Source organism: Mchenga conophoros, linkage group LG19 (assembly GCF_057382185.1).
Source record: "Mchenga conophoros isolate Kocher_MC1m ecotype Shallow Benthic linkage group LG19, M_conophoros_male_GT1.1, whole genome shotgun sequence".
NCBI classification, from domain to species: domain Eukaryota; kingdom Metazoa; phylum Chordata; class Actinopteri; order Cichliformes; family Cichlidae; genus Mchenga; species Mchenga conophoros.
In genome coordinates this window covers 12,159,598-12,175,260 of record NC_140544.1, presented here as the reverse complement: position 1 = coordinate 12,175,260, position 15,663 = coordinate 12,159,598, and the positions used below count along the sequence as shown (strand labels likewise).

The 15,663-nt window shown below is 43.8% G+C and overlaps 1 protein-coding gene across 5 annotated transcripts in view; it reads right to left on the bottom strand.

Annotated features, from left to right (window-relative positions):
* Window positions 1–15,663, bottom strand: part of ralgapa2 (Ral GTPase activating protein catalytic subunit alpha 2) — a 94,811-nt gene that overhangs the window by 23,158 nt on the left and 55,990 nt on the right. For all 5 annotated transcript variants that reach the window (XM_085258432.1, XM_085258429.1, XM_085258434.1 and 2 more), the window contains 7 exons: window positions 11,996–12,173; window positions 9,745–10,576; window positions 9,069–9,140; window positions 8,182–8,305; window positions 7,928–8,083; window positions 5,130–5,288; window positions 3,040–3,167 (listed from right to left, as the gene is read on the bottom strand). In XM_085258432.1, coding sequence (XP_085114558.1) covers window positions 3,040–3,167; window positions 5,130–5,288; window positions 7,928–8,083; window positions 8,182–8,305; window positions 9,069–9,140; window positions 9,745–10,576; window positions 11,996–12,173 — 1,649 coding nt within the window. The remainder of the gene's footprint in view (window positions 1–3,039; window positions 3,168–5,129; window positions 5,289–7,927; window positions 8,084–8,181; window positions 8,306–9,068; window positions 9,141–9,744; window positions 10,577–11,995; window positions 12,174–15,663) is intronic.

Genomic DNA, 15,663 nt, shown 5'->3' with positions numbered 1-15,663 from the left:
GATCAAGCCTTCCTCTCCTCTTCCTGCTGCTGCGCACACACACACACACATGCACACACACGCTACCGAAAAGCCTGGCTCGCATGACTGGCGATGGGCAGAAACAGATTATGGTTATTGATCGCTGCCTGGAGATGGATCTGTGTGTGTGTTTACTTGTGTGTCAGAGCAAAGGATGGGGACTAAGGGCAGTGTGCAAAAGCTATTGATTCTGTCCAATAGGAAGGCTATGCCTCTGAATCAAGGTCAGTTTTGCATTGTCTCACCTATTAGTAACTTGCCATCACCCCACACACAGACACACACACACTTCACCTTTAACAATACCCCATCACAAAGAGTGATGGATGGCACATCAAACTCAAGTGCTTGTTGAAGAGTGAAATGAATCCCACCTTCTGGATGACGACATTATTCTATACTGACAGTATGAAGGATCTTTCTCATACAGTAAATGGCAGCAGGCAGTGCAGTGGCAGGTTTGGTCCACGTGTCACTAACAAACTAATTGCCGTTTTTGGTTTTAAGCTTCTTACATTTGCAAGGGAGGGCCCGATTAACATCCATGTTTCACAGAAGTCTGTAAAAACAAATGTGGTTACATTTAATTCAAAGTTGTTTTTGATTGAACATTTTGTGGTCTCAAGTATTCAAAATGCAGCCGCGAATGGCCAACAATACACTTAGAACACAAAGCCAGAGCAGCTGCATTTCCTATCAGCCATATAAATAATAAATGATACATTATGAGTTGTCTGTGAGAGTCTTGTGATATGTTGCCTATGAGGCCAAGGTTGTGTCCTGGCAGAGGAAAATGACACAAATCGCAAATGACACCGATGGCTGTACGTGACACGACAAGGCATATGCAACTGCACAGATTTGACAAAATCATGTGGGCAGAAAAAGGACGAGAGAGCAAAGCCATATGAGAAAGACAGAAAGCTGCCAAGAGGTAGTATCCTTTTGAAAAACACTCCTGTAGCCCATCTGTGTGTATTTTCAGAAAATGTTGCTGGTGGTCATTTTTCAATATCAAATCCTATTAGCTCGAGAGATTCTGTGAGCGTTGCAGCAGACTGCTGGAGTCCTCTAGATCCCTGTGACGGCGCGAGAGAGGGGGCTGCAGAGCCATACTGGCCTTTTATCTGGACACACAGGGGTTATATAGCTTCTCTTTGAAGAAATATTCAACTAATTACCTTGGAGAGTGGCCTCACAGGCAGAGAGCAGGCTGTGAATTGTAAAGGCATTGTGAAGGGGTAAACTAAGGATGAGGATTTTCATCAAAAAAAAAAAAAGAAAAAAGAGTTTCAGGTCATTGTTCCAACCTGTGAAAGATAAAGGGCTGCAATATCCTGAGAAGATGGAAGAACTGAAACGACCGGAGAGGGAAAAATGCAAAAGGCTGGAGTGGCGTAACAGTAAAAGCAATGTTGAAATCAAAGCATCTGAAAGAGCAACTCCACCTGGCTACCAACGCACTGTTTCTTTTACGATCAGAACCACTGCGGGACGTTGCACCAGTGCGCTCTGACGTTCTCTTAAAATATCAAATCTCAAGTTGTCACTTTTCATACAGCACCAAACATTCATTAGCTTAAAGTTTTGCCTCTGTGCTCACGAGCTCTCTGGCTAGGCAGACATGCAGATACTCATTTTGGCCGTGTGCTCCGCCTGGCACTTTCATTCATCTCCTCTGGTGGAGTGTGCGAGGCCTGGCAGCCGATCGGTGCCAGAACTCCAGAGGCAGCGCTTATCTCCTCTCATAGATCATGCCTTTGTGCTGAACTGATTCTGTGCTAAGGAATGCCAGGTGAGGCTTTAGTGTCCCAGTACGGCCCTCTTACTGCAGCAGCACCACCCCCCTTTTAGAAAAAACACAAAAAACAAAAATCCCTTCGGCTTCCCCAGTCCCTCAGGCTTCCAGAGCCAGGCAGGCCTGTGGACGGCCCCCCTCTGGCACTGAGAATCACACTGGACTAATTCACTTGGCGTCGGGTAACAGACATCTGTCACTCAGGATACCCCCGGGGACTTTCAGACAAGGCCCGATATTGGGGTGGGGGGGCCAAGCTATGTGATGCACTGTGAAATGCATACAGACACACACATACTTGCACACACCCTACACTGTGAGCGGTGCAGCACGATGACAGACCAAAAGCCCTTTGTGAGTAATAGTCATCCACACAGAGTCTGAAAACAAGTTTAGAAATTATGCATACATCCTCAATCCAAATAAAACCTCCTTGGGAGAGGTTTCTATAGCAACTGCCAGAGGGGCAGTGTGGTTCTGGTGAGGCGGTGGCGCACACGCTGTCCGAGTAGGAGCGGGACGTTAAGGGAGATCAGGTTTCCCCCTCCAGGGGCCATCCCAACTCTGCCCCCCCAATCTCACCCTCCCACCCCTCCCTCGACTCTGTGCTGCTGGTATTCACATGCTAATTCATCTCCACTGGTAATTACACTCTCTTTAAACCAACTGACAACTACAGCTGGAGTCAGGCTCTTAACGGCACACAGTTGGATGGATGGGTGTAGGGATGAGAGCAGTGTGTGAGTGTATGCACTTGTATACATTTGTTGATGGGGCTTTTATTTTGGTTCTTCTCGTCCGCCATAAAACGGTAGTGATAGATGATGACACATTATCTGTTCTCTTACCCAAAACAGCCCCGCAACCTCCCGTGTTGCTCCAGGCTGTGAAACAGCCTAGGCCTAATAGTTGTATGTAAATCAGGTAGCTCATAAAGATCAGTGTCTGCACTCAGCTGTGTACTTTGGCTAACATGGAAAGCACACCACATGTTCCAGTGAATCCACTCCAATGTGGTGGCTTGTCATGTTGGAAATTTAATCTCAGTGATGTTTTATTTACATCTAATTGAAATATTTCAAAATCGTTGCTAATAAACTTAGCAGTCTGAGCTCTCTGAGTAACCACTGCCTCATCTTTTAGAAGTGTCACACTCATCTGAGGAGCTGTACCTGTGTGAGAGAGGAAGTAAAGCAGAAGCCTTGAGGAAAAAAGGATACAAGCTCTGGTAGAGAGTCAGCCGGGACTTGACAGCTCTGCTGGCATTGATACAGGTAGCCCGTACTAAACTTGGCAGCAGCATTCCAGTGACGATAGCGCCATTAAACAGAGGGCCAAAGAAGGGAACCTGAGGAAGTCAAGAAAGAAACAAAGAAATTAGACAAGTCGATAATAAAACTCAAATTTTAGTGCGGATCCTGTTTTTGCATGTGCAAGTACTTAAGAGACACATTTTTTGTTTAAAAACAAAACAAAAAACCCTCCATCTGTTTAGGGGAAGGGTTCAAGTTGAAATTGGATTTTGCCTAACTCTGCATGACAACCACACATATCTTATGCGAATCAATGTTAGGTAAATGAAATTAAAATGACAATCAATACTATACAATGCCCTCATATTGAGCTATTTAATACAAAGGGGCAGAATGAATTTCAAGAATAGCGTGTGTGTGTGTGTACGCGTCTGTTCATGCATATTGGAAGGGGGCCCTTAATCACTGAAGCTCAATAGTCACTGACCTGGAAGTTGACGTGAACGTCAAAGTCTTTCCAAAGGCCCTGCTGTCCTCAACTTGGCACTCGACCAGCCAAATTAAACAACAAAATAATGTATAACACCAGTGATACAGAATAATTAGCTAAATCGTGTGATGGAAACCTGAAGTTATACTATAAATACTCCAGTATCAGACATCTGAGTAGATGGTTTTACATGTTTTTTAATTTAGAGGAACTCTCCGATAAAAATGTTTATTTTTTTCACGATTGGCCTCGGCACTGCAGCGGCAGCTCTTCTTCTGACCTTCACCCAATGAAAAAGGCTTCCTGTGGCAGAAACTCTTTTTTTAAATTATGATCTTTAACAACTGTAGTTTTTCAGCTTCATTCCAATTCCTCTTTGTGCAGCTCCCCGACAGAAAAACTGAAATAAAAGCTTCCTGCACAAAGGGTTAATGTTTTCAGAGGTTATCTGGAATAGGCCCTCCATGAACATGAGTGGGCCTGGAGTAGCACTGAGGAAAACATATGGATGGAAGTCGACTAGTGTATGACTCATGAATGATAAAAGCAGTTTTGTGGGTTTTCTTAACAGCAATTGAGAGTTCCAGGAAAACGATTTAAATTTCTTTTTGATAACTAATGTGCTCTCAGCAGTGAATAAAGTTTTGCATCTAGTGAACTGCTGTGTTGAATTTTGACATTTAACAAAGTCAAAACGTGGAGCTTTCAGTGACGAGGATGGCCTCGCTAGTTTTCTGTTTACACAGACAAAACCAGAACTCCATTAGAGCAATGACTATGATGCAAACAGAGACGGCAATAAATTGGCACTATGATCATTCACACTAAAAAACAATGAAAGAAACAAATACAGTCTGAATGAATTTCCCCTCCTCCTATGACTGTTATAAAAAACAATGGAAGAATAAGAACATAACGTGTTTCTTCAAGTTAGGCTTAAACTACAACATCATTTTACATGATCCATTTCCCGATTATCTCTCTCAAGATAACTTACTGGAAAGAAAAGAAAAATACTGCTTTACAAATTTTGCACTATGCACTTTTATAATGTGTGGATATATCTGAACATCTGAATCCAGTCATCCTGGACAAAGTAATTTCACGGTCCTCCAGGAGGCCACACATCGAGTGCAGCACTATGGAGTAACCAAGATGAAAGCAAGCCAACAAAGGCCAGTAACCATCTCTGAAAGCACATACCCACAGTGTGGGTAATAATGCATCGCTGGAGGAAAGACCTGAGAGCCTTCAGACAGAAACCACAACAAGGGAAAGAAGGTATGAAATTCAGAGCAAAGTCTGAACACAACAGAAGGACGAGGGTCTGCATTATCTAATGAACACAGACAGGAAATTAATGCAGTGCCATGCTGTATGCTGACTTGTTACAGCAGGTAACAGGTAGAATTAACCTGCTACCACTTTGTTTAGGTGCCCTTAAGACATGACAGTAAACCTGCATGCTTAAAAAGTAAAACCTCCCGTAAATGATCATTACACCTAAAGAGCTAAAACATCTGCAGTGGTCTATAACCTAAATATTCCACTCGGCACTGCCATTTACCTGTGGTTTCTTCATGATCTGGATGAAATACATGTGTTTCTTCATTGGGTAGATGACTATCAGCACATCTCCAAAGTCAGTTGGGATGATGCCGCGCCGGTAGTCCCTGGTGTGCTCGGACCACACTATGTGCACCTCATCGTTTCCCAGGTGACGCAGCTGCCAAACAAACAAAATTAGTCTAATCAACAGCTTAGTGAGCGAATATAATTTTCACTGCTTTGGGGAACTAGACAGGAACACAAATTTGGATGGATTAGGGCTTCTAACTGGGTTTTATCCGCTCTGCACTTAAAACCCACACTGCCTCCAGGAGATCGAGGAGCGGACTGAGGTTAAAAATCTTTTTAGAAGAGGATGACTGACAATATTATTTTCTAGTGCATCTTGGGAGCAACTGTTTCTGGAGCAGGTGATCGCAAAATTTGTTTGAAAACAATGGTCTAAATCGTAGCCTGGCTCTGGTTTAGTCTCCTATTATAGCTTTTTCATTACAAATTCAAATAGCAAACATAAAATGGACAAAATTGAGCATTTTAAAACCAAATAATTCAAATCCAATTAACCTACCCCATCAGAGGTTAAATTGCTTCCCATTTCCACTCTGTTCACAACCACAAATGAAACTGGGCAGGACAAGAAGATTTGCTTAAATGACAGGAAATTGACTGATGCTAGTTTAAAAAAAAAAGAAGAAAAAAGGTAAACAGCTTTCCCCTTTTCAAAGTAAAATAGATGGGAGTAGCAACGTTACATTCTCTGATGACAAGTGTAGATCATTTATTAGCTGGTGGTCCAGTGATGTCGAATCAAGCAGTCCTTCCATTTTCCAGAGTATCATAGACACTGAAAAGTGAGTCTCTACTCAGAAGAAAACATCTGCCAATGTACTGTTGGCCTAATGAGCCATTAAGAAACATGCCCTCGCCACCAAAAATGCAATTAGCACATTCTATTATAAGCCCTTAATTATGGTAATACGCTAATCTTAAACAAATCCACGGCATGCTGATTACTGGAGCTCGCCAGTTCAGTCTGTCTGTCCAAGGATCAGCAGGTACCAGCCAGGTCAGTCACTGGGACAATTTCAGAGAAAATGTTGAATATGCATTTGCTGCAGACAATCAGCAGTGGGATGTTAATTTGGGTTAAGATAGTAGCATTTGGATTAGCTGAATGACAAGTTTAATGAGGATGCTTATGCTCTAGTCAATCATCTTCTGCACCAACCCATTTATCCCCTTGTTAATCACATCCAAATGTTTGAGACTTCTTTAATAAAATGTGATTCAAGTCAAAGGCTCTTGTCCAATTAGCCCACCTTGACCTTCCACCCAACCAGTGGGGTTCACATACATGGAAACTGCCACCCAAAGGATCCAGAAGACAAGAGCATCCTAATGAAAACAACCTGCAGCAACCTAGTTAAGACGTAGCACCCGAGGGTAACTGGGACGGCTAAGGCACCCGTCCATCTCCCTCACTTTCACACACATCCACATCGTCTACATGGCCTGACCCCAACCCTGCAGGTCATTTCTATAAATGCATTACTGAAGCCAGCTGCTGCTGCTGCTGCTACAGCCTGCAGTGCCTTAAAACCCACAATTGGATTGAGGAATTCATGGTTTTCCGTCTTTTCTTTTAGGTTTAGCTTTCCCCCCCCCCCTTCCATCAGCTTCAAACAGGCAATCTACTCAGCGAGAGCTACCCCATCCGTCTCTCCCCTACAGTATGCCTCTATGGTTACAGCAAGTAAAGTGGGTGACTGCTGGACTAAAAGTGTTATTTTTAAATTGACAGAGTAACATCGTACTTAGACACAGACAAAGCCTGTTTCTCATTCCAATTTTTTCATACCACTTTCTCTTCTCTTTACCTTCCCATCGTTTTCTGAAACATCGGCGCAAGCGGCCCAGCCTGCAAATTTCTCTTGGACCTGTAGCTGGTGTGGAGATCTGTGCGAGGTGAGCACGAGCAATTACAGAAGTTCCCGGCGAAACTGAATGAGAGCGGAGTGGCAGCACACTCTGCTTTGGGCACGGGCACCCCTCCAGCGCCACACTCTGGACAAACCGAGACAAAATCTTTCCTCAGACTAATTTCCGTGGCCACTAAACACAGTTCCAGGATGGGTTTGGAATGAGTAGGCGATTATTTGTGAAATGGAGAGGGGGATGTCTGTTGAGGGCTGGAGTGTGGCTGGATATGAGGAGAGCCTGATGAATTTCCCTCCTCAGCAGGGTACTGTATGAGAAGATTGGCAGCACGGGCAGGGGCCTTGCGGCTCATTTCTTTCTGCTAACTGCTACTGCTGCACTACAGCTCAGAATCCCACTGCAGAACCAAATCGATCGCTCCTGTGGCGGCAGCAGGAATTGGATAAAAGGATCCTGCCGGCATCCGGCCGGCGCCTGCCCTAGCAGGGAGAGCTAATGGCTGAATCCAGGCCCTGGTCACAGCACACAGGGAGGGGGGCAGGGGCTAGCAGAATCATAGTCATTACCACAGCAGCACATGCCCTCTCTTCACTCACGCGCCTGCGATTCTCTACTCCTCAGGCCTTCCTGGCCAGGGTCACTAATCAATGCCCACACTCTGGAGTCACACCTCCTGATCACAGCTTAACACAGAGCTGAAGGCTGCAACAACATACTGCTCTGGGCAGGCATGGCTGTGTAGCCATTTCACTGCAGTACATTCTTCTTTTTCTAATGCACTTAGAACTTAAGGTGTGCAAGTAATTCAATACAGACAATCCAGATGTGCGAATAGTCAATACGAGCTTTTTTTTTAACCTTTTTGGTGAGGCAGTCATCAGAATCAGATGGCATACGCGTTGAGACGTGGAAAATAACTTCCACAGTGGAGGTAGCATAATAAGGAGCCGTTAGACCTGTGCTGCCATTCCTCTGGAGCCCGCCCATAAAGCCACAGTGCGTGGCTAGGTCCACCTGAAATGTACAAGCAAAAGTTACTCTTTTCTGAGTGAGGCTGTACAACTTTGTGCAAATATGAATGCAAAGATTTGATTTAAAGTCGTGGTTTGCACCTCCCATCCCAGTCCAGATACAAAGTCTTCATAGTCCTGGCTTCCTGTGCTGTTAGACAAAATGGAGCACTTGTCTTCTTGGCCTTCTCCAATGTAGAACACAGCAATCTTGTGCGTCTCTCGGCTACAGAACAACAACAAAAAATAAAAAGCAGCCAGCATTAAAAGAACAACAGCTACACTAACCAGTTTAACAGTTGTAACACAACTTGAAAAGCCTTTAACTACTTGAGCTACTCTGGATGAAATGCTTGGATTACACCTCACCTTGAACTGCTGAATAAAAATCTCAAGCACAGAGGGGGAAAAAAATGTTTATCTCCAAAAACCCGTCTGCTATCTATCCATCAGCTTTAACATCATGTTAAAAAAAAAAAAAAGAAGAAGAAGAATGGCAGCAAAGCCCCCCCATCCTACTTTCCCTGTTGCCATGGCAGTACATTGTGCTGGAGTGCATTTAGGAGACTTTGCATGATTGCGCACAGGTTGTTATTGTCCAACCAGCTCTACCGTCTGGGAGAAAACAGTCCACTTCTGAGGGCATTATTTTATAACCTCCTGTCATTAGCAATGTGTAGAGCACTAATTGATCGGACTACGAGAGTCCAGTAAGAACGATGAGAACAGGACGGAGAGAGTGATGGAGGGAGACTTCCAGGGTTGTGCTCAGCAGGAGTTGGCACAGATTAGCAAATTCATGGAGGAGTAAGGGAGCACTGCAGTCTTGAAAAACCGGAGGGCTCGCAGGACATGCAAAGAGTTAATTCCACTCATTCAGAAACATGTTTATGGGCGATCAGGAAAACACAATACATTACAGACAACACTGCTTATCATGACGTGCTAAATCATCACAAGATGATACAAAACTCCCAAGTGAACTTTACCACTGCCTGGAGTCCAAGTTCTTCAGTTCCCGTAAGAGTTTAGAGTTTTTCTTCAGCAAATGGAAGCTTTTCCTGTTGAACAACAACAAGTCTTGATTAGATTAGACATGAGGATTTTAATCTGAAACTAAAACTGCCATCAGCGGCTTAAATCATCACAAAGAAAATAAGTGTTAAACCAAAGTTGTGTTTTGCAGATCTGATGACCAAGGACCAAAAAAAAAAACAGGCACAGGTGCAAGCCACAATCTCCTCTTGTAGTGTGCATGTTACACCATCACCATTAAGAGGTGTAAGCTTTTAATTTACGGGGCAGAACAGCAAAGATGAGGCTCTGCAAGCTAGACCTTAGTGAAAACAGCTGGGCACTCTTATCCTGTGGAGAGGAGATTAAGACACTGCGGACTCCAATGTGCCTTTAAATTCATCCTCTCTCTCTTTGAGTAACAAGCCAACAGCTGAGTTACTTTGAAGATGAAGAAAGTGACTTTGTGTCAGACTTAACAAGAGGATGTGTCTTGTTCTTTCTCTCTGATTGCCTGCATTTAATGTGTGTTTGTTTTTAGACTAGTGACCAATAAGTAACAGACCCCTGTCTGACTTCTCTTAAAACCCCACTTTCCTCTATTTGTTTCTTTCAGTAAAGAGCAGGCTATTTGCAGTCTGTCTGTAATACCTGCGATCCCAAGAGTTCATCCCAAGATCATTAAGCAGCAGCCGGCAGAAGTAAAAAGGAGCTTTTGGTTCCTGGTGGGACGGTTCGCTCTGGCAGTCAGCCCGAAAGCTTACATCAGCCTCCCACCTCCTCACTTGCTCCTCCTCCTGCTGAGTCTGACGATGAATGGCTTCCAGGATGGCGTTCTCTTGCTCTAGGTTCATTCCGTGTGGTGATGCGGCCGGCTGGTTAAGCTTAAGTCGTGGCTGGGGAAGACATTCTGGGCTGCTGTGTCCGAGGTCCTCCAAAAGCTTATCGAGAACATCAAACTCATCCTCCTCGCAAGAGTTTGAGAGGCAATCGGAGCCTGAGCAATGACGCTTGTGCGGTCCTGCTACTGGGGAGGGGGGCGGGTTGCTGCTGTGGTTGACTGCAGTGGCTGCAGAAAGGGAAGGGTCAACTGGTTTAAAGGCTCCCACATCAAAGTCTTCATGTGCGGTGCAGTAGAGGATGGCACCATCCCACGAGTACTTGCCCGAGATGTCCCGGACAATGACGCGTACTTGGGAGGAAGTGTGCAGGGACTCTCCAACGGTGGGAGTCTCGGCAGGGATTTGCAGGTAGGACACCAGCGTGCTGTCGTTGAAGACAAAAAGCTGCAGGTTGGGGCTTTTGAAGACCTCGGAGGACAGCTCGGACGACTCCACGTATGGGTTGTCATGATTTTCGCTCACGAGGCTGTGGAGGAGAGCGGGGCCGCCGCTCAGGGGATGATGGCCCAAATGGTTCACAAGGTGTGTCATAACCATCCGTGCCGTCAGCGGGATCAGCTCCATGTTTCGGCGACGCTTTTCTGGTGGGAGAAAAAGGATGGGAGGATGAAAAAAAAAAAATACAAGCAAGCAAGTGTAACACATGATCAATAGTAAAAATGACCAATGGGTTTAGAATACAGCTGCACTCAGGGCTGTCTTTTATAATATGTTCAATGTAGACTTTAACAATATTTAAAAAGCTCCACATTTGTGTGTCGACATGTTACACTCTTTATTAGCTCCTTTTACAAAAACCCAAATCTGATTCATGATTACTAATAGGGCTACTTTATTCATTTCTCACAATAGCTTAGCTAGCACACCTCTAAGTAGGTAGCATCTAATCATAAGAGACAACTTTGAAAAGCCCATTGAGTCTTCTTACAATGGACAACCATTGAGACTGGCCAAGTGCTAATGAGAACCACCATCTTTGCAGACTTCTGAATAGAATTGTACTTTGCAGATTGCATTTATGTAAATGTACAGGTTTTTACTCCCAAGTGAAAGGCATGCCGTGCTTTATTCTGCAGGGATGTGGGAAAAACAAGAAGATGCACTCTTGCATTGTGACAGTGCTATCAATACCATCATCCCCCATCAAAGTGGAGAAAGCTCTTTAGAAAGCAGGCCAAGCTGCATTAGAGATGCACTGGCCCTTTGATGTGACTTGATCAATATGAGGTGAGGGCATGAATATAACTAGGCCGGCACTCTTTGGTTTGCCCTTTTGATAGTGTTTTGTTATTTCAACCAAGACTCTGTGCAGCTGTGCAGCTGTGCACCAGAAAAAAAAAAAGAATTGAACAAAAGCAGAGGTGTGATGAAATTTTCAAGACAAAAGCTTCTGTTTGAATTTCTTACATTGTTTCAGGAGACATTCACATTGTGTATTTGGACTTTGAGGACTTTTTAGAAGTTGAGGACGCGAGAGAGAAAGAGAAATATGTTGCCTAATGGAATCACAAGGTCACAAAAAAGATTTTTTTTTTTTTTTAAATCTAAACCCCATAATGGGTCTTCTCTTAGGGCTGAGTACTAATGTGAACATTCCATTCCCTGTGATGGTTTATTTCCTTTTTATACTTTTAATAAGATATTGACATTTAATGGAGAGGCTCTAAATGGATGGCCTACTTAGAGTTTTCTTTTACCTGTAACCTGTTTTGGATGATTTTTTGTGGGGGTGGGAGGGTGGGGGCAGACAGGGTAGAGAGTTTGGCTCCATATTCTGGGAGCTATAATGTAGGAACTATAAAATATAGAGCTGGCAGCAGTATCCAAAACATTACGATGCAGCAGCTGGCATCAAGCACTAACTGGCTTTTAACCCTCCTATGTAAACCTATGTACATACTAACACATACTATATAACAATTAACACTTAACCTTTTTATGCAGTGCGATCTTTCTCAAAACAGATTCAGATTTAGGAAATGACATTTTCCTGCCCTTACCCTCAGCCACAGTGAGTAGGTTGCCTAAGTCCATGGTGGGTGTCTGTGACGGGGTTGGCTCGCAACGCTTAACCTGACCCAGCATGAGGTCATAGTCACTGGACAAGTCAGACAGGGTGAGCAGATAGTGGCTCTGCTGGGTGTGCAGGTTGGACCCAGCCACACAGCAGTGCAGCACCTGAGGAACGAGAGCGGAAGAGCAAAAATGTAGTGATTATTTGGCATGCATGGGTTGTTTTGCTACAGTACTTAGTAGAGACACCCCAAACACCCCGCAATACCATAATATTACTACATTTAACTCACAACATTACTGGAATCACCTTTTTCAAACTGCAAATTATGTCCTCAAAGTCAAACTTCAGTCATACCTCTTTAATCAGATAAGATAAGAGACTGCAGTCGGCAACTACATGCCAACAGTTTTATATTTCTTAGAATTCAGCAATTAACTGCAACAGATTGCTGAAAATCACATTTATTGCCATCTACGTAGACAGAAGTTCTCATTTAACATAAATTGATATTTAACTATTACATTTGTGCTCAGCAACCTTCCTGCTCCAGTGTGATGGCTGCACTTACAGCCACACAGTGGTAATACCCACCATGTTAGTGCAGAGGCTTATAAGTAACATTGCATTCACATTTCTTTCTTTAAATATAGGAATTTATTTACAGGACAATAAATAACTGGTTTTGGTTTAGAATTCATTCACATATCCACATAACACTGCATTCTAAAATAAGTGCGCACATTTTAGTTTACACTGTTATGTATGATTAAATTTTTGTTTTCTGAGTTACCTTAGTTGCAGCTGTTCCAGTCCCTTGATTAAGGAGCCAAGAGGTGGAAAAGGGGCGGAGCGAGCTTTAAAGGAAGACTACAAATTGGTTCATGCCATAACTCGGGACCATGGGGGGGAATTGGAGTTCATTATGTTTGGTTTAGTTAGGTTTTGTGTGTTTTACCCCTTCTCCTGTTTTTGTGGGCTGATCAGCCACTATTTAAGTTTCCCCTTTGTCTCATTAAGTTAGGTCAGTTTGAGTTATCAGTTGTGTTGTCAACTTTGAGTAGAGTTTTGTTATTTTGACCTCTTTTATGGGCCCAAGATTTTGATTCTTTTTGCATGAGTTAACCAATTATGTTTTTTGGGTTAAATAAAAAATCTTTTTTTTGGACTTTAACCTGTGCCTAAGTTTCCTTCACTGCTCGGTCCATCACATCCAGTATAACCAGATTACAGGCAGCTGGCAGTTAGTTGAGTCAAGACTCCTTAAGTTTTGCTCATTGACTCATTCATACTGATGGCAACATGTCAGCAATCTGTCTACATAAACAGTGTAGTGATTTATGGTAGTGATTGGGGTCAGTCTAAATCAGACTGCAACTGTTTGCAACAAGGTTGCCTCCTATCAGATGACTTGCGAGTGTGAGCAACACCAACCTCACTCCAGGCAACCATTTAGTCACCAAAACTTGCAATTGGTTGCTGAAAAAGGAGGTCGCTGTCCTACTTTCACTCGTGTGACTGAGCCATTAGCGTGCTTTGAATTTGGAGACAACTTGGTCAAGATAAAGCATAATTTATGGTCCTGCTAATGTGTCCATCTACACATTTGAGTTTGAAGAGGGAAATGCAACATGTGCTCCTGTGCAGTCCTCAAAGATCCTGACTGAGCACAGCTGACGAAAGTGTCTTTTTAATGTTGACAAGTGGGCTGGAATAGAGGAGAATGACAGCAGAGTTCCCGGGAATGGGAGCACAGACAGTGGCTGCAGTAGAGACTCTTGTTTTTAACACTTGGATTTACTTCAGCTCTTTGCATGTTTTAACTTTGCTCTCCTCTGCAGCTGCCTAGTGGACCATCAGCAGTACAAGTAAGAGTGGCCCACAGACCGGCTGTACCCTCAACTTTGTAAACCGCCTCCATTTGACATCAGAGCTCTCTGCAGGCAGTCCCCAGACTGGAACGGACAGCGAACACTTTCCTCTGCTGGACCATAAATCCCGCTGAAGTGTGTCTAGTGTTGGACGTTTTTCAGTTGAATCAATTTAATTAAAAGTTTGCTTAGCTAAGGTTATCTGAGGATGCTGGTGAATAAGACGAGCCACCTTGTTTACAGTATTCCCAGATTTTAATTCATTTTATTAAATATTGATATTCGATGTATGTTTACCCTCCCCCCCACTCACTCATAGTACTAGAAGGTTGAAGTCTGGTAAGAAAATATGCAGCAGTGTCTGTCGTGACTGTGCACGACGCAGGAGAACGTGAATGGGGAATATATGGTCTATTTACATCATAAGGCAAAAAGGGGGAGAGAGGGAGAAAAGGGAAGAAAAGAGGGTCTTTATAGCCACTAATCCATTTCTTCTGTGATGTGTGAGTGTATCGATCTACATAACAGATGGCAGAGCATCCGTTGGCAGTGCTAGATAAGGCGCACTGGGGCAGTTGATTACAGCCACTGAACAGGTTTACACTGTTTGATTTAATTAAGACTTTATCCTTGTGCTCAGCTCCCACCACAAACACGCATGCTTAGCCACATATACATATCCGAGTACACAGACAAACACACCTGTATAGTGTATAATCTGAGCAAAGGTAAGGGGGTAGAACATATGCCTAATGCATGTAGAGGAGGGCGCCTCTTATTCAGAGTGGAGCAACTTGGGTAAAGCCATGCAAAGGCTAATCCCATTCAGCGCACACACACTTGGCTGTGAGACGCTGGCCCTGCCATGTGAAACAGTATTGTGTGGGGCAATGTAGACAGTATGTGGATGATTCCATCAAGCAGACCTCTGGGTGCGTAGGGGGAGGGATTTGAGGCTTGATGCTGAAAAGATGTGAACCAAACAGCTGCTACACCAAAGCCCCAAAGAACTTCCTCTGTGGAGATGTAGAAAGGGGGGGGGGGGGGGGGGGGGGGGGGGGCAAACCCACGACTGTGCTTGACAACAAATTGACTGCAATTTGCATAGCAACAGTTCCTGGAAGGTAACACAGTAGTTAGAAGGGCACATGGTGCATGGAGATGTGAGCACACTATGTACACAAATAAATCAAATAATAAAACACGGATGTACCTATCTTTGCTGTCTCTCTTGCACGCACACACACACGCAGTGCAGCTGGCTGCTGAGGCAGGCACAGGGAGCAGATGGAGAAGCCTGAGCAGATCTCCAGTGAACCGACATGGTCTAGTGCAATGTTGCTTTTTACAGCTATGTGCTCGCCGTTAGTCAACCGTACCAACTTTTTTCACTTTTGTCTGCATCCCAGGAAGCATGGAAGCCATTCATTAGCTGTAAACATGGTCTCTGCTTGCATTTGATTGGTCGGCAAAGGACACATTGTTAAGTGCCCAAGTGGAGTCATTTATGACTCAAGTCGTATTTTTAAATGTGTAGCTGTGATGCTTTCAGTCATAAGAAATTTTTCTATAAACTTTTAGCAGTTTTTGCTCTGCTGTTGTGACAAAGACAGTGGAAATATGTCTTTTTTTGTACATTTATATTAATTTTCCACTTCTAATCACTACATTGCAAGACTTTCCAGCGAATCTCTGCTAACCGATGTCTGAATAAAAACGATATAATTAAATTGATTAGAATATTTTAGAAAATCTAAACAGAAAATGGAGCCAGGATGGGGGA